Source organism: Sphaeramia orbicularis, chromosome 13 (assembly GCF_902148855.1).
Source record: "Sphaeramia orbicularis chromosome 13, fSphaOr1.1, whole genome shotgun sequence".
NCBI lineage: Eukaryota > Metazoa > Chordata > Actinopteri > Kurtiformes > Apogonidae > Sphaeramia > Sphaeramia orbicularis.
The window spans coordinates 21574121-21594228 of record NC_043969.1 but is presented as its reverse complement, the minus strand read 5'-3'; the positions used below and the strand labels follow the sequence as shown (position 1 = coordinate 21594228).

Genomic DNA, 20108 nt, shown 5'->3' with positions numbered 1-20108 from the left:
TGCGATCCTTTTATCTGTGTCAGCTCACAAGTGGGATGCTCTCCTGGTTTACCACAACCTATGGCATGATTGTGGTAGTTACAAATACACACACAATCACAATTTTAGTCTTTGCGATTATATTTAGCAAAAAATCTTCAGTTTTACCATCAGGTGTGCATGTTGATATTCAGTATGAGATCAGGTTTGTTTGGTTGAATTAAAATAAAAGGATATATCATCAATGACAAAAAAAATGACTCATGTCTATATTATCTCTAATAATCACAGTATCTTCTACTAAATAATGCAACTCCACAACTTTTAATGCATGACAGCCTCCACCACCTTACTCACCTTATTTTTCATGTAACTAACCTCCTTAAAATGCTGAAATGCCATCTATGTATTTATTCATAAAGATTAATTCAGACAGATTAAAGCATTCCTGACCTTATTTTGTCGTTACTGATATATATTTTTTTGGATTCTTCTCTCTGTCAGTCTGTTAGTCTTGGTGTCTTTACAGTGAGTGGTTGCCCTCTTCTGGCTCTTCTGTGATCTTACAAGTGTCAGATTTGTTGGTTTTAACTCTCATTTGAATGCCACATCAGCACCAACCTCCATAAATAAACAAATAAGAATATGTTTGATGATCATACTGCTGAATTATTTTAATACATGATGAGGTTATAAGGTAAACAAAGGAACAGAGTAAATATATTCCATATTGTAATACTTAAAGTCAGTGAATGGTGATTAGTAAATGCCATGGATTTTATTCATTTATTTATCTATTTTTTGCTAAGCATTATAAATATAGAGGATTAAAGAAAAAGCTAGAGGGATAATATTTGCTTAGGGACATTTGCATTAAAATAGCCTGGGCTGTCCAGTCTCTTTTTGGGGTCACATGACGGACTTACGGAAGTTTTTGCAATTACCGTAGCGTCAAGTTAGCAATAGTTAGCAAAGAGGGCACAAGCGTTGCGTTGTTTTTACCAAAAAGTAAAACGTAACAAGAACTTTGCGACAGTTTACTCCTTATTGTGAAAGGTGTGTATCCGGTAGCAAAGTGTGTGTTTTTCTATAGCTTGCCTCCGGGTTGTTGCTGCTGGTTTTCATACGTGAGAAAAATGTTATCCGCTATTTGCCGTCGCAGTCCTGGACTCTTCTATTAACTTCACATACACCTACATTACATTTCACCGAATTGGACCCTTGCACACAACGGAAAAGGTAAGGGGACTGTGAACATGTGAAACTTTTTAACAGAAACGTAGTAAATATGTGCCATGAAAAGACAAACTTTACATTGTTTTTAAGCCCATAAAGGGACATAGTGGTTCGGACGTAAAATGTAACTGTGTTGTCTTGGTAACGTTCATTCACTGTTAGCTCGTTAGCTAAAGAACACTAAGTCATGTAAATTCACCAAAGAACACAAAGTAAGACATCCATTTGAATGCAGCCAAGTCAAGTGATAACTTCAGTTCTGCTTTTACCAGCTTACTAATTAATGAAGAAAAGGAAATAGTCTTGCCTATCAAATGGTGATCTATTATTAGATGTTTTATTCGGGCTTTAAAACCTAAGAGGAAACGGACTGACTGAATTCCTGGCTGTTTATCCCCTGTGGAATTCATTACTCTTAAGCCGCCTGGGTGTTTTAGCCATCAATCAAGATTTTGTAATTAATTTAAAGATTTCGGAAGAGAATTGATCCTTGGCTGAATTTTTCCCATACTTTCTGGACTGTCTGTGTGCAGGTGGGTATGTGACAGGTGGTAACACTTTTCAGGAGGACATGTAGATGCTTTACCTAAGTTAAAGTACTGGTAACACACTGCGGAATTAGTCACTGCATTTTACTAGTTCTCCATTCCAAATCCTCTTTCAGTCTTTAAGTATTATGAGAAAAAATGTAGGTTCTCAATGTACTTTAGAATGTGCAGTGAAATGGTGCCATTCAGTGTTTTATTATTATATATCATGTTTTTGGATTTATTTGACTGCTGCTATTATGATGTACATGTCGCATTTTACTATTTTAGATATTTAAGTGTGAGTCATTACTTTCTATAGTTACTGTTTGGTAGTTTAATCTGCAGAAATGTGTCATATTCTGTAATATTCTAATCTGGACGGCTTTTAAAGAAGTTAACAAGCATAAGAAGGATGACAATACAGTATCCTCAACTCATAAAGTAACGCTCAATCCTTCAGTTTATCACAAATGTTTGAAGATACGTGGATTCAACTGGAAAAGAAGGGTAAGAAGATTGTGATCTGAAAAGCCTGTCAAGCAAATTAAGCAAGTAAAACATACTATATTTGCCCCTAAGATGAGGTGTAGAAGTATAAATTTAGAAAAATTAAAAATGAAAAATGTTAAAGTACCCAAGGCTTGTAACTGCAGTAAATATACTGCTGCTTAAATTTCACAGCCTGTAGCTGCTCACATCTTTCACAAATCTTAGAAAATAAATGTTTCTCCATTATTTTTGATTTTTTTTACACTGAGGGTGGGGTTCATTTACATGTTTATACCTAAAACGTCTGATCAAGAGTGAAACTCTTTAAATATGCTATCAGATCAGCTCTGTGGAAATTATGAAAGTCTTTATATTTCCTGTGTTTGCAATTATTTCCTTTTGAATACAAATGTACTCCGTATGTTGGCACTGAAAGACTTTTTTGCTTGTGGGTTAAATGTCTAAAAATAGGACGCTGTTTGGTATGATTATTAGATCCTTCACATTGGCTTATGCTGTATTTAGTCAATGGTAGTGTACCCCTAAACCATGAAAACTCAGTTGCTGACTAAACACAGTATTGTGCTGGATAGGACAAAGATTCTGCAGTGTTCTACAAGGCATCTAAAGGTACTCAGATCAATGAATAAATAACCTTATATAAATATATAACTTATAAATTCTTTATTTCCTATAAATCCTATATAATTATCCCATAATAATATATAAAAATCCTACAATTCCTATATAATCCTATAAATTCTTATTTATAAAGGTTCCAGTTTATCACTTCAGAGAGTAACACAAAGACAAATAATGCTGTCCTGTGAGAAACTGTGAAGTTCAGTTACACACTGCACATCATTATGCATTGTAGTTTATCAAGACACAGACTTAGTTGTACTCATCGACCTGTGTTTTTATCTCTGCATCCACAGTTGAGTTGAATTAGTTCAAACTTATGTTTTTTATGTATGGTTCAATTGTCCTTGTGTGTCTATCTGTTTTTTTGTCCACCAAATTTCAGTCTGTTTTTCTCACATTGTCGTCCTCCTTCTCAACCATCACATGATTTCTTGGTTTTGAGTCACTCCATAATGAGTTTAGAAGAGAAGCATCTCATTAGTTCAGAAGACACATCAAGCATTCTGACAGCAAATGATTTCTGCGTGCCAAACCAGACCATCAGAGATCATAGATCCACCAAGATCATATTCACCATACGGAATAATTCCAATTTGTTTTAAATACACAAATAGAAACATGTTATTAGTAATTTCTTGGAATCTTAAAATATACTCCCATTTGCATGCTTAATGTTTCTGGTGTAGTTGTGATTAATCAATTTGGCTACTTGTTGACTACTACAGTAAATTAATTGGCAACTGTTTTGATAACTGATAATCAGTTTGAGTAATTTAAAGATAAAAATGGTTAAAGTTCTGAGATTCCATCTTCTTAAATGTGAATATTTTGTGGTTACTTTCCCCATTTGTGACAGTCAAGTGATTATTTTTCGGTTGTGACAAAATAAGACGTTTGAGGACATTATGTTCCCCATTTTCTGACCTGTTATAAGTGAAATGATTGTGTGATTAATCAAGCATTTTTGAAACGGAAAAAAGTGTTAGGTGCATCCCTAGTGTAGTTATTTTGTGTTTGGTTAGATCTTCCATGTGTGACATGCAGGCTGCATCATTGGGCATAGTTAACTTTCACTTCATTATAATTTATCCAGTGCAAGACTTCAGCTGTTTTGCATGTTTTCAGGGAGGAAGGATAGTTAAATTTGTGATTAACAGCTTTATGCACTTATCACTGATTCTGTCAGACATGATGTTACTTCTCTGTTTTGGCAACATTGCAGCTCCCTTAAGTAATATGTCGGCATTACGCTTCCTAAGAGGCATCAAATGGCATCGTTTCATCTATCTTTATATTTAGTCTTTTCATGTGCACAAAGAAAAGAACTGCAGAGGTGTAGTGTGTCTTTTCACATTCTGTCTTTTTCCACCACTGATTTCCACCTCCTGCTGCTTTAAGAGGGGTTGTTACTATTTTATCAAACTCATTTGTGGCTATGAGGATCGACTAATTATTTGAAAACCTTTGTAACACAATTAAATGCAATTAAAACTAGAACAAGATTAGGAAGCAGATATAGACCAACCTGTAATAGCATGTATCGGTAATTTTTAATACTATACTATTAACAGATATCGGAAGGTCTTTATGGTTGAGGATTTAAATTGAATCTGCTAGAAGTCGTGTATAATGTGGTCAGTCACTGAGGTGAAATCTCCATTGACCCATTTATGCTATAGGCTACATATGAGTCAACAAGGTAGAGGGAGGCCAGAGCCTACTTCTTCATGAGTTTGTGGTATGCACAGTTTGTACAGATTATATCAACTGACATAAGTACAATGGGAACGCACACGAGAAAAATATGACACCCACGCCTCGATATTCACTCAAGTCAAACATTGCTTGTCACAGATTGATGAATTTATTGGATGAATAATGGACTTTGCTACATGTTGTGCTCTAGGTCACACATTGTTGATGGTTTAGTAGTGGGCTGCCATGGGAAACATAAAGAAATCCTCGTGTGAAATGCTAGAGGACATGGTTCAGATGTGTTTCTTTACTGGTAGGACTGAGTCACTATCCAGCTCTAATTGAAAGCGGGCTGAAAGCAGCAGTGTGTCTAGTGCTGGCCGCATGAGTCATGTTCCCTTTGTGTGTATGTGTATGTGTGATTTTCAGATATCTTTATAAGAACACACCCTGCTGGAAGGGTCTTGAGGGTCTGAAAATCTCTCTCTAGTGTCCACCCGAACTCTTGTTAGATAGCAGAGAGCATTTCTTATCTGATCTCTTTTGATATTTAATCACAATGTATAATTTCATCTTCAGTGTAAGAAAGGGGTCTTGCAGTGAGAAGCATACAGAAATTATCAGCGTGTTCTTTCTTTGAATCTTTATCATCTATTTCTAATTCAAAAATCTTGATTAGGGACCTCAAATTGTGGTTTTTCATAGATTTTTTTTTTTTTTATGACAAGTCTAGTTTCATTGCCTAGTACCAGGACCACTTGCCCAGTTTCAAAGTCCAAAGAAAAGTAAACAAAAGTAGTTTTCCCTTCGTGATTTCAATGCTTATCAAGTCTCTGATATAGGTTAATATTTTAATCAACAATATTAGTAATATGTGCTGTTGGTTACTAGTAGTGGAGGCAGAGGCTCATCAGTGTCCGAGTCCCACAGTGACTATGTAGTTCAGTTTAAAGCTTCACACTGCAGAGCTGCTGTTTTCTGTGTGCAAATGGTAAATTATGCTGTTCCCTCCACTTTTCCAAAACAGCTGAAGTGCAGCTTTAGTAATTTGGGTGAAGCCTTTGCACCCCAGCCTTCATGTTCACACTACATCGCATTTTATAATGCAGCACTTCCCTTTTGGATCTACACTCAAACCAACATTATGACTCATATGCTCTCTTTACCTCTATGATCAGTGAATGATCTACAACAAGGTTTTACAACCCATAAAAGTTGGGACATTATTTACAAATAATTTAATGAATTCTGAATGTGTATGGACTATGGAAGTCTCATAACTTTTATAATGTTTATGTATTTATTAAGGTAGAGGCTTTAAAACAAGCCATATTAGGCTTTCTGCCTCTCCCTGCACCTTTACTGTTTTATTATGTCTTTGATTAATATTATGTTGCAAAAAATAAATAAATAAATAAATAAATAGATAATAACTAAAATTTGTGAAATATTTATTCATATGAACCCTCATTTAACTGACAAAAATATGACAAAAAGATTGTCAGACTTTTCATTGACCCTGTACAAGTAAATATGCTAGTAACACTGTTCTGATAGAATGCACAATTAGCAGTAAATTGGTAACAGAAGAGAATGGGTATAAAAGGAACATCTTTGCAGTCTTTATAAGTTTGGGTTGTGTGGATCACCAATTTGTGCTAAACTTTTTGAAAGAATTGTCAGCCAGTTTAAAAATACAATTTCTCAATATAAAATTGTAAAGGATTTAGTTCATCTACTTTACATTGTATTGTAAGGAGATTCAGGGAATTTATATCGACATCATGAAGACAAGAATCAGATAATAGCCACCCTGGCCTATTGAGCAGCTCAAGTCTTGTAAACAACAAGAAGTCACTGGAATTCCAGCAGAAGAAATGCAACAAATATCCTCAGCTCCCCCTAAAATCACATACATTTACATGTATGTGCTTTTATTTATATGGAAATGGGTAAATGTGAAGCGCTTTGACTACTATCTTGGTTGAAATGCATTGTAAAGATGCAAGTCCATTTACCTTTTTAAAGGTTAGATAAGCGTTCAAATTAACAAATCACAGGAGAAGAGAGAAATGGGGGGATAGATACCCATACCTATACCTATTGGTAATCAAGACAGGTGATTGTTATTGTGAATCCATATAGATTTGCATTAAGATTAAAAAGTTGTGTGTGTCATTCTTCAGAGTGTAAAATGAAACAAAAAACATGCATTTGAATAATATTTCAACAATATTTTGTGTCTGTTTTCATGTGAAACTGGAGGGATTACTAGTAAAAGGCTGAATTAACTAAATATTATTTTCTTATTTCAGTATCAATAGCCAATTACTTGTAATGTGTACTTAATTATATCAGAATGTTGGCAGGATATTGCTTGTTGTGACTACATATAGAGGGAGGCGTCTGCATTAGAGTAAAAGTAACATCACATTTAAACGTGAACACTGGATGAGATTATCAGACATTGCTGTAAGTTCTGACTTATTCCTTTTCCAGCCTTGACTCGTAAAAAGTAGTTTGTTTGGGTTTTTTTGTTTGTTTGTTTTTTAGCTCAGTGCAATATATGGTAAAATTGTGTCAGGTGTAGGTTGTGGTTTAGTGTTATTTAATGGTCCTTTTTCTTAGAATTTACTTTGTTATAGTCAGACTATGGTAGAGACACACATGCAGAATAGAGGAGTTCAACCTGATGTCAGCCACCGCTGATCAACCACAGCGAGAAAATCCAACACCCTGAGTGTGTGTGTGTATGTGTTAAATATGAAGGCTGAAACACCAACATATGAGACATCCACAACAACTACACAAACAAAATAATTAGGTGAGCACTTGTTGGAGAGTGTGTGACTAGACTCGAGCAGTGGGCCCCCACCATGCGTTTCCTTCCTTCTTGTCTGTGTGTGTGTACTTGCTTAGGCAACAGAATGCTCCATTGTGAAGGCAGCACAGAGACCCTGTTATTGGCAGATTTCTGAGTGGGAGGGAGGGAGAGATGAACAGAGTTTGAGAGAGTAGAGACAGAAATGAATTGAAATGTCCAGGGAGCAAAATGCCGGCCAGAGGCTGCAGAAAATGAAGTAAAAGCCTTGAGGAAAACAAGAAGCTGACAAGTTCCACTGACTACACACAATTTGAAATGTAACTGCTATTTTTTTTTTTTGTTTGTTTGTTCCTTAATTTCAGTCCAGTTGAAAACTTTGTGGTGATTTAAGCAGCTGCAGAAATGCATTTTAGGAAATACACTTGCTTGCTGTTTTACTGGCAATCACATGAAAAGATCAATATCAATTTTATCTCTGTGCATCTAGAAAACCTTATATGTGTTGTGTTTAGCTCACCGTTGCAAAAAGACAAGAAGCACACAGACTCAAAAGAGATGAAGTGGGCCAAGTATTACGATAAGTACAAATATGTTGTGTTCACATTGACATTGTTGAGTAAATATCTAGTTGTGTGTAACAAAAGGCAGCTTTGTTTTACTCTGAGTGGTAGGGTGTACTCTTTCAGGAATGAGGAAAAAAAGACAGGGTTGTCCATTTAAGGTTCATTTTGTGTTATTTAGTGACATCTGGTGGTGAGGTTACACTGCCTTGATCTTGTGTCTGACCTCACAAGATCTAGGTGGCCACTAAAAATACACACCACCACTGTTTGTGTCAGTGTTCAGCTTGTCTATTCTAGCCTTTTTGGTTAAGAGGACATTATTCAAATAACATTCACCAACTAATGGAAAAATGAATGGAGGAAGGTCCTTCCCAGGAGCTTTAGAAACATGGCAGAGTCCATGGAGGTGACCCACTCCTTTTGTAGATATATACAGCTCAAGATAAGGTAATAAAGACACAACAGTTCTTATTTTATGGTGATAATGATGACAGTAATATGAAAATTATATTCCATGTCTGTAATTGCTTCCCTTAAATCCCCCTAAATTTTAAGGATGAAGGTCATAATGCCAAGCCAAACCTCTATTTGTTCTTTCAAATGCGACAGTGTGTAGCCTCACAGACTAAATTAAAGGTGCTGCCTGCTCATAAAGTGTGAAATATTTGACATAATGTTAATAGAACCTCAAGGGTCCTGGTTTCAGTCATATTTGTCATGTAGGAAGGTCTGTGTCTATATTCATAACTCTTCCTGACTCCTGTTAATGGTTCTACAGAGCACTACTTTGACTCTGTTAGATTAATCACACTAAACCTGCTCCTCATCCTTTGTGTCTATATTATAAAAGCCAAGTGACCTCTGTGTGCATGCGTGCGTGAATGTGTGTCTGGGGATTCACACAAAATCCAGAAAGAGCTGACTAATGCAGTTTGGCATTCTTATGTATTTTTGGTCAAGGAACAGACTAGCAAAAACGACAAGTTGATAGGACCAATATTTAGGGAGATATTAGTAATTTTGGAATACAATAGCCTTACATTCACATTGCTATACCCAGAATGCTTTGGCGGTGACTGGTGGACAAATGTGGTACAGCATGCACGAATACACAACAGCATAAACACTACCACATCTAGAACCTGTGAATCCCCACAGGTCAATGCACTTGTTATGATTTAATAGCTAATACTAGTGCTTCATTATTCATAGAAACTTTGCAAATGCGTACATATCTTTGTTTCCATCACCTACTTCATCAGCTCAAGTCTTTAGAACTTGTCCACACAGAGATGACTCTCCCACAAATACAGAAAAACACACATGCACATACACATACACACACACACACACACACACACACACACACATTAGCGCACACTCAGAGATTTAAATAGCAGGTTCAGCATCTTTGACTGGGCAATATTTATAAATTCAGCAGTTTGGTCCAGAAAAGCCCTTAATCAGCTTTATCCTTGTCTGTGTCTGCTTATGTGTGTGTATTAATGTGTGTATAGACACTCCGCAACACATGAACACAACTGAAGAGTAATCAGACTCTTATGTGAACTACGTTTAAGTTCCTCAATTTAAAAATAGGAACTCAGATTCACACTGTCCCTTGCACTAGCTATATGGTCTTTGCCCTGTTAGAGGAAATTTTTGACAGGAAATGAATTGCACTCATTTTAGCACACTGAGTCACTGGCCAATAGAATGTCTCAGTTTGAAAAGTGTGGCTTAGTGTGTGTTCACACACTCGGCCTCCACAGCCATCACTTCCAGTCACCCACTGAAGTCAGGGTCATGTGATATATTAATACTATTCAATCATTTGTCATCTGGCAGCTGATGGGTCTTTGATGGGCTACAAGTTTACATAAAAAAATTATATGTTACACCAATGAGAATACAGTCTGAATGCAATTTGGTTGGTATAGGTTGTTTATAGCAATCCCAGTACTATATAACTGTATAACTTGCTTTTGTTTGTAAACAAAACTAGTCAAACTTCACCTCTCCTCTGTGAGAATTCATGTGAATGGATAGAGCAAGGGGCTTTAGTGAGGATAAAAAAAAAACCCAAAAGTATTATCTCAGTGTTTCAAAGCAGTTATAAGCATACATAAATGAGCAAAAAAAGGAACATCATTGCAAAATGTTGGAATGTTTAAGAGGAAGATATATATCTATCTATATATATATATATATATATATATATAGAAGATATAACCACAGCACATTTCCTCCTGTCTCTCTCTCCTACTCTCTGCAATCTGTTTCCAAAACAAGAGAAAAATAGTAAATGTGGACAGAAGATGAGGCAGATACACCATCAGACTGAGGGTCAGAAGTGATCACTGATAAGGATGATTATTTTTACCTCCGCTAAGGAGGTTATGTTTTTGCCAGGGTTTGTTTGTTTGTTTGTTTGTCTGTCTGTTTGTCTGTCCGTTAGTGTGCAACATAACTCAAGAAGTTATGGACAGATTTTGATGAAATTTTCAGGGTTTGTTGGAAATGGGATAAGGAAGAAATCATTGAATTTTGGTGGTGATCGGGGGTGGGGGGGCCCACGGGGGGGCCCATTTCCAACAAACCCTGAAAATTTCATCAAAATCTGTCCATAACTTTTTGAGTTATGTTGCACACTAACGGACAGACAAACAAACAGACAGACAAACAAACAAACAAACCCTGGCAAAAACATAACCTCCTTGGCGTGGGGGGGGCCCACGGGGGGGGGCCACTGATCAGCCTTGACGGAGGTCTGCGCTCTCCGAGTGCTTCTAGTTTTTGTTCTTTTGTTTTATTGGATACATTTTCTAGGAACATGATCTGTATTTTGCTGTTAACATATGGGCCTGATTTACTAAAGGTTTGTGCATGTAAAAACGTGCGCAAACTTGACTGCACACGCAAAAACACATTGAAGCTTATCTACTAACAGGGTGCACTGAGGTTTGCGCCTCTCAAATGGGCAAAATAGCTCGTGCAACCCATTTAGTGTGTTTGCCCTGATGAATATGCAATATGGGCATTTCTGCCAGAATGCGCAAAATTATTGGGGGGAGTAAATGCAAATATTTATTTAGCGTGTGCATTGTGATTTACCAAACCTGAAACTGACTGTGGTGGCTGATTTTGCGTCTATATTTAGCACGTCTGAAAGGCAGGTTTTAACTGGCACAGCTTCGCGCAAAACTGGCAGCAGGCGCAGAGGCACAACCAAAGGCAATGCAGAGAACCAATCTGTTCTTTTCACATCAACATTTTTGGAATGACGAGAGAAAAAAATAATAATTTGAGACATTTGGCCCCCCACTTCATGGGCCTGCCCCCATGCCCACTTCCACCAGTGGCACATCACCATTAGACAGGACCCGACTCCTGAGAAATGTCTCTCCCTCTCTTTCTCTCTCTCTCTCTCTCTCTCTCTCTCCCTCCCTCATTTAATTAGGGTGATCTCCAAGACTTTGCGCCTGTTGTCATTTGCGCAGGCAATTTTAGTTGATCACCCGTGACACGCAAATAAATAGCACACTCATTTTTTAGTGCGAGGAAGCACATTTGCACCTGTTATTTACAATCTTAGTAAATCAGGCCCTGTGTGTGAAGATGGATTATACAGCAGCTTCCTAAAGTGAGTCCAACATTTTTCTTTAATTTTTTTCTTTCTTTAGATGTTTAGCCCTGCTTCTCCAATATGGCTTGAACCAAAAACAAAAACTCAAAGCTAGTTTTGTAATAAAGTCCAGTCTAAGATGTAAGTATATAACCAGACTGAGGGTGTATTCACACCAGGAAAGTCCGATAGTTCACTTGCTTTGGTCCAGACCAAATTTTTTTTTTTTTTTTTTTAATTTGGTGCGGTTCGTATTCACACTGTACATTTTTGTAAGTGGACCAAAATCTGTAAACAAAACCACGTGTGCTGAGGTCGTTCATCCATTGGACAGAAATGAGCAGTGTCCATTAAAGCGCTCAGTCCAAAGTGAAAGGACAGAATCACGGAAATTTTGCGTGCTGTTTTTGTTATCGTCATAGTGGTTTTTACAGATGCAGACGTCTGCACAAGTGTTTGAGCAGCAAGAGCGTTTGATGCAACGTCAGGTTTACAGTATTGTAGAATTCATTTCTCAACTAGAAGCACTCGGAGAGGGCAGACCTCCGCCAAGGCTGATCAGTGCCCCCCCCCACCCCCGATCACCACCAAAATTTAATAATTTCTTCCTTATCCCATTTCCAAGAAACCCTGAAAATTTCATCCAAATCTGTCCATAACTTTTTGAGTTATGTTGCACACTAACGGACAGACAAACAAACAAACAAACAGACAAACAAACCAACCCTGGCAAAAACATAACCTCCTTGGCGGAGGTAATGACGAAGACACAGGGCAAGACAGCTATGGAGGACAGCGCTCATGTGTGCACATCATGTTGTGACTGTTGGTCTGATTCACGCAAGACAGAACAGGTCTGAAGTGTGAATTCTACTAGTATATGAAAAGACTGTTCTCCAAAAGCATTAGTGCTCCGTACTGCTTACCTATGCGTATTTATCCTATATCACCGTTGAGTTTAGCCAGGGACAGAATTCCTTAACGCAGGTAAAGTTTGCTGGGGGTGATGAAGTCGTTTATTATTTTTTATTTCAAGCACAACAGACAAATCTAACCGTCATCCTAATCATTCTCTCGCTGAACAAGCTGAAAACGTCGGAGTTTTTCTGTGTCCTTTCTAGCAGCTGTGTTATATGCACATCTGCCCAGATGTCCAAAAGGCAGCGTGTCCCTTCCGAGCTCCAAGTTTGACCACGGCTCATTTTCAGCTCCGTAGTCTATCCTCACTCTGAGCGCTTCTCTGGTAAAACTCTGTTGTCCATAATGCTCGACGCACGACGGGAGCTCGTTAGGTACAAAAAACCCAACTGTGTCGGATCGGGTCCGGCCTGCTTTCACACCTCAAACGAACCGCACCAGGGTTCGTATGGAACCGCACCGAGACCACCTCTTCAACTGGGTCTCGGTTCGCTTGTTTGGTCCGGAACAGAGTTCGGTGGTTTTTATTCACACCAGCCCAAAAGGTCCGAACCAAGGGAGCAAATGAACTCTGGTCCGTTTTAAACGGACCAAACAAGGCAGGTGTGAATACACCCTGAGATGAGACCAAGATAAAGACCAGACCAGATATACTACAAGGATATTTTATCTGTGTAACTTTACTATGTGATATGGTTAAATGTTAACTTCAGTTGAATGCCTGTGCACGGCTTTATGGCAAACAACAGGCAAGCAGATGAAACTATATCATGTCTTTATCAGTATATATCTGTGGATAATACAGTATGTACAGTGAGGCTGGTGGTAGGCATGGGCAGGGGTGGGCTCAGCCCACCCAAATGTCCGTCTTGCCCACCCAATCAAAAGTTAAGGAAAACGTTTATCCAATAGAAAAATATAACAGACTACACTATTATTGGGTCTTATTTGTGATTGGATGGGCAGCCTGCAGCCCGCCCTATGCCTGCTTAAGCCCGCCCAGTGATTGGTTGTCATTATTGTTTTGCATCTCCTGAGAGCTTCATTCACTCATACAGCAGTTCACTGTCTGTCATCCGTTTCTGAGTTGCGGGGAAATAAACGGCCCTCCTTGGTCACTGCTGTACCTGTCGAGGTTTCTGTTTAATACCGTGATTCTCACAACTGGAGTTTCACTGTATCTGTGCTTTTTGACATGCTCAGTCTCTCGGCTCCTGCAGAGCAGCTGGCCTAGTGTGTATACACTGACTAAAGCAACGCCAGTAAAACACACACATTGGGCAACACAACACCAGGAAAACACATACACACAGTCTCTCAGTCGTCACCCAAGGAAGGTACAAAAAGTGAGGGGCAAACGATCTCTGTCACTAAATTATATTAATTATTATAATCATTTAGTCCTGTTGGTTTATATGCATGTAGTTCTACTGAGATTTGAGTCTAAAGTTCAGGGTTTTAGATGGAGAAAGAAAGATTTGTTTTTTTTTTGTCATTTGTCACTTTTCAGATTGAATTTAAATAAGACTTTTTTGTTTGTGAAATATAAAAAAATAGAATTTAGTTATTTTATTTTCACTTTTGGCCCAGTTTCAGTTGTTTGTGCGGTTGTTCTGTTGTGCCACGTTTTAGTCTGAGTTTGAACAAAAGTAGACTGCCTTCTTTTTGTGTTCATTTTTTTTTTTTTGTCAAGCTCATCCAATGAAAAGAAATATGCATTAAGGACTTTTAAAATCATTTTTATTTTATATTAAAGAGTAAATGAACACAGATGAGCTGCCTGACAATTGAATTTCTCATTGGGGATCAATGAAGTGATTCTTATTCTTAAATAAACCGCCAAACCACTTCTTTTCAGTGCTGTCAGGACTGCTGTTCAAATTGTCAGCCTTCAGGACACTATTCAGCTTCGCTATCATCAGTACATACAAACCAAGTTGCCCACCTGTTATTTCAACTAGCCCACCCTAATATGACCAGCTAGAACCGGCCCTGACGCACAGTATTAGATATTTATACCTGAATCTCAGGGTGACAGTTCACATGGAGATTTGTAAAAGTTACTGGTTAGCTTTGCTAGAATCACATGGATTATCTTGTTTTATGATTCTGAAGTAAGGATAAAAGTTTCATATGGCCCCACAGAAAAATTCAGACCCTGCTGTGTGTTTGTTGTTGTTGTTACAAATGTGGCACATGTTTAACACTGTCATCTCACAGCAAGAAGGTTGTGGGTTTGATTCTCTGTGTGGAGTTTGCATGTTCTCCCCTTGTACGTGAGTTGGTTCTAGCAGGGTACTCTGACATCCCACCAACAGCCCTCTGGGGTCATGTCCAGGGTGTACCCTGTCCTCCCCAACTGGGAGCTGGGATAGGCTCCAGCACCCCCACGACCCTCTTTAAGATTATGTGGTTCATAAAATGAATGAATAATTCAGAATCCTAAATGACTCAGTGTATTGGTTACACTGCAGTAAATTTCAGAGTAAAAATACCGATGATTCTGGCACAAGGCTGTTCTTGATCAATACTGAGTACCACACCACAACCACTGACAAAACTGTCAGATATGTGGGAGGAAACAAATCACGTGGTTGGCAGTAAATGTATTTTGTTGTTAAACTGAAATGTTCTCTGGGCTCTGGTTTTTAAAAAAAAAGGAAAAAAAAGAAAATGAAAAACAATGCCAACTTCCACCCCTTTTTATTGATCTCCTCCAAAATTGAAGAGGTTTGATCTTGACCCATGTGCTACAAAGAGTATTGAAAATTACTGCTGTAGTTTTTTCTATTGGATGCAATACTCAAAAAAGAATGTGCATTGAACTTACAGTTACCACTGGATTTAGATAAAATGTAGCAATAGATACCAAGACCTGAAACCTTTTTGTAAGGAAGACTATAAGGGAGGGAGAAAGGGATATTGAAGTATACTAGTGCACCTTCTTCTGAGATGAAAATTACTTCAGATATAATACATGCACTTTAACTTTTTCAATGAGACGTTGGTGCATCAGACACCCTGATCCAGATCAGGCGGTCTGTTGAGGAAAGACTGTTTTGGGCTCTGTGTGAGAAACCCACGGCTTCCTTTGTGGGTAACTGAATTTATTTCTTTTGTCAACATTAATTTTACAAATAGTTTTGTCAGTTGTAAAGAGCACACATCAGAGTGTTTGTACAGACTGTACAGCATGTTGGTATTGCCTGTTGTGTGATAATTAAGGCCTGAAATACTAACCCATATGTACAAGACTACCTTAAGAAATAAAGGTGGGTTTTGTTGCCATATTGTGCATTCTTCATAAAATGTATATTAAGAAAAACAAAAGAAAAAAAACTGTGCACAACATACATCAAGAGGAAAGTAAGAGATGAAATTATTTTAAAGCAACATCTAGTGGTGTATTTTCAAGGGATACAGAGATGCTAAAGTTAATGTTACTGAACAAACTGTGTGCCAATGGAGATTGTATCAATAACACTTCCTCACTCCTTGGTCAGTAGTGTGATAGTGCTACATTAGTGGCTGTTGTGCATGTATATTTCTACCCTGAGATAACAGTCAGATATGCTTGTAAAACTGAAGTCCTTACACATGTGGCACACATTAGAATGGGAATTAAAAAAGTTTTGATGACCAGATTTGACCTGAGTTGTTCTGAATACTAATAAATATCGATTAGAATTTATCATGTGAGTCAGTCTGAGTATAGATATAGGAGAACAAGCTAGAATTGTCAGCAGCGCTGGTCAAAATGGCTATAGTACATAGGGATCTTGTTATCAACTTCCTCTTTCACAGAGTGGCTGACCTCAAGGTGACACAATGGATCATGCATCGACCCAACCATAAATATGTCATCTTCTTGATTCACACAGTTTGGCCCACACAATTATCCGTTTTTCTTTCAGGAAGCTACATTTCCCAAGGCAGGCTTCTCCATAGTTGTATTGTAGGTAGGATGTGTTTCCGTAATCTGAACTAAAATTTAAAAAAAATTACACAGTGATAATTTTTTAGGAACTAGAAAACAGCATCCCAAAAAAGGGCTACACAATGATTCAAGTATGGTATTTTGAAAGTATGTTAGTTCTGCATGATGCAAGAGTGTAGGTTTGGTCTCAACACCACTAACTCCAAATAAGACTAAAACATATTAACAAATAGTTCATAAGACTCCATTTTTTTTTGAGGGAAGCTCTAAATAATCTTATTCTGATGAATATCTTGACCAAATTTTTTGAGGGTTTTTTTTTTTTTTTTTTTTTAGTTTATTGAACATCCTGACTACACGTCTCTGTAATCAATCAAGTAGGCTATAATTCATAATAATAACCTCAACTGAAACCAAGAAAATGTTTCCTCATCAGCCTGTTGTACTTCTCTAGTTCTGTGTTTCTTACATACCATACCCATTAATTCTTTTAGTCTTGACATTATCATGGGATTAACAGATTGAAATTCAGCTCATAACTTTATATATTCACCCCATAAGTCAGTAAGGCCATTCTGTAAATTTCCCAGCCTGGAATAAATAAAGTATCTCTAAATCTGAATAGATGTTTTCTCCTGCTGATAACCTTGCTGTTAGCCTTCAGGTGACATGATCTGTATTTTAATATGTATGTCTTGTATTTTAATTGTATTTTGCACTGTAAAGCACTTTGTGACTATGTCTATGAAAAGTGCTCTATAAATAAATTTACTTAATTACTTATGATCCAACGTTGTTGGCCTAGGGCTGGTGACATTAAGTAGGAAACACAATTTCATTTTAACACGTTGCTTTATAGTCCATAAAGAATTACTGCTGTAGGTGATGAAAAAGCTCCTGATATCCATACTCTTTTTCGCTGGTATGACAAAGTAAACACATGTTAACGTCAAGGATTTCACAATAATGAAGTTTAGTTGACAGTTATTTGTCATACAAATACCTTAGATTGGATTTCTCTGTTACTGATTCCTTGTATTCCAATCATTTAAGCATAGCAATAGTTTAGATATTACATACACATCCACCTAATGAAGAATATGACAGAAGGTAGATTTTCATCAATAACTTAAATATACAAAGTCTATTAGTAAATAGACAAGTACTGAGAAGTACCAAAAGAAGTGAAGTGCCTTGAAATGAATGGTGTACAATTACTCAAATCTTAAATGGTGGAAATTAGGTGACAACTGTGATAGAAACAGGCCTTTTAGGTTCATGTTGGTTCAGTTGCTGTTATATATGTGAATGGAGAGGATTATCACAATTGTTACAATGTATCTGTCACAATTATGGGTCATTATCTGTCTGTCAGATGATATGTTCGTCTGTCACCATTATGTTTATTGGTGACAGGCATAGTTGGCTTGGTCATCTATGTACTATGTAACTAATGTGTGCTATGCAGCACACACAAAGGAAGAAGATTCTGGTCACTGGCTGTAACTTCAGTTCTGTGAGCATAGCCCTGGAACAGACTTAAGATAATCCACATGACTTCTTTGAAATATTGTGTGGATAGTTCTGTCCATCCAAAATAGTGTTCTCTACCATTCTTGAATAAATCTACTCCACTAGCATGAATTTTCAGTTAATTTTACATTCTGTCTTAAAATGTTGCTCTTTATCATCTTGTGGCTGATATTTATTCTCCTCCACAGGTTGTGGAAGCCATGATCTGACCTGTTTGCATCGTCTGTGTGGACGTGGATTTGAATTCACACATATTCATCATGTCTCAGTCTGAGGCCTCTATGACTGTGTTGGACTGGTTAGGTGTGCTGCGTCTAGAGCAGTATACAGAAGCTTTTCAAACTGCGGGACTGACGACGTTAGGAGAATGTCGCAGTCTCACACAGGATCAGCTAGAACAGATGGGTATCAGCCTGCCAGGCCACCAGAGACGCATCCTAGCCAGTCTGAATAAACCCCATGTTCATACCACAGGACAATCTGATACACATTCTCACCCCGTCCAGTCAGATGGTCCGGAGGAAACAACTCTCCTGAAGGAACAGGAGAAAAGAGACGAGAAGACATTAAAACCTCCACCCAGGGAAGGGGAGAAACCAGTCCCCAGGGAGAGGCAAGTGTCCAAGACAAAGGAGGACAGTGGAGACAGAGGTGAGAGGAGGCCAGTTCCTGAACAAAGACAGACGGTACCGAGACGACAGAAACAAGAAGAGGGAGATAGGGAGAGGGAGAGGCCTGTTCCTAAAGAGAGGACTAAGTTTCGCTCTAGTGCTCCACTAGAGTCGTCCTCTAGTTCCCTAACCTCTTTAACTTCTGATGCCCCTTTACCCCCAGTCCCCCCTCGGAGCACACCTAATTGTCCTCCACAGCGCTTCACCGCAGCCCTGAGCCCCTCGCCTCCTCCTCGAACTCCTGTTTCACCTAAACTGGACAGAAATGCGATTCAAACCCCAACTGTACAGAACAGATCTGTGTCCCAGAGTTCCACCTCCACCTCCACCAGCAGCACCAGCACCTCCACACAGGCACCTCTCCACCCTCCAGACCCTTCGCCGTCTCAATGTCGGCCCCAGTCATTAGCTTTTTTGCCCCCTGCCCTACATTCAGGTAGTAATGGGGGACGAAAAAACTCACCCGTCTCCCCTATTCCTTCCCCCACTGAAAGCCAAAGTGCTCCACCTCTCCCTCCCAAAACAGGGGCAGCACCTAAAGGCCCTCCACCTGTCCCACAGCGACTTCCTGTACAGTCTCCTAGAACTCACAGGTAAGGCTTTTATGTGAATGTTGTTGCAGGCTGACAAACAGTCATATTTTACAAATGCTCTCTACTGTTGGTCAACCAAAATTACTTACCATTTATTTTTCTTTTTTTCATGTGTCATTTCACTACATTTAAGTTACAGACAGCAATGAAATGACTGACACGAGTGCTGTATGCATATTTCTATTTGGCGTGTGAGCCATACCAAGGCTTTCAAGGTGCTTATTTTCTCCGTTTTTACTTTCTGTATGATTTAGTTTCTGTTTTCAAATGTGAGGAAAATGGGTTTTAAATCGGAAATCCAATCACTATTCTGTTCAACATCACTTTTCTTCAGTTTTGTTTTCAAGTGGTTAGTATTGAGAAAGTCTTCTTTTGACATTGAGGTGAAGTGTGAGATACTGCGCTGCCGTGTTTCAATGGTGATGGTAAGAACTGCTTGCCCATCTTTATTAAAGTGAATTAATAATGAATCATACTCATGCATGAGTCATACATTAGTAATAACTTAATTTTGGACATTTTTCACACAGTTTTGCACATGATCTATGATGGTAAGGGAAAGAATAAAAGGTTCCTGGCAGAAATAGAATATTCTCAATATTTTAGAGACCGTTAAAAATTCCACAAGTCATATAGTCAGGGCAGCTCATTTCTAATTAAGAGGAAGCAAACTGTTTCCATCTCTGGGTACAGATCAGTTGATTGTAGGAGAAGTGATAAAGATTCTCTTATCACTACTGCCATCTGTTGGACAAAATGGTAAAATGCATCTTCAGTCAACTGACATTTAAGAAAGTTAAGACCAAAAAAAAAAGAGTTGTTGCTGACACTTCCTGAAAAGTAGACAGTTGACCATAGCAGTTGGTGAGC

General features: G+C 38.2%; 1 protein-coding gene across 5 annotated transcripts in view; it reads left to right on the top strand.

Moving 5' to 3' along the window:
* Positions 1-1094: 1094 nt before the first annotated feature.
* Positions 1095-20108, top strand: part of arap1 (ArfGAP with RhoGAP domain, ankyrin repeat and PH domain 1) — a 75785-nt gene continuing 56771 nt past the window's right edge. For all 5 annotated transcript variants that reach the window (XR_003937117.1, XM_030152093.1, XM_030152092.1 and 2 more), the window contains exons 1-2: positions 1095-1218; positions 18163-19238. Coding sequence is in view for 4 of the 5 variants with exons in the window: in XM_030152093.1 (XP_030007953.1) it covers positions 18235-19238 (1004 nt within the window). In the remaining variant the exon portion in view is untranslated. The remainder of the gene's footprint in view (positions 1219-18162; positions 19239-20108) is intronic.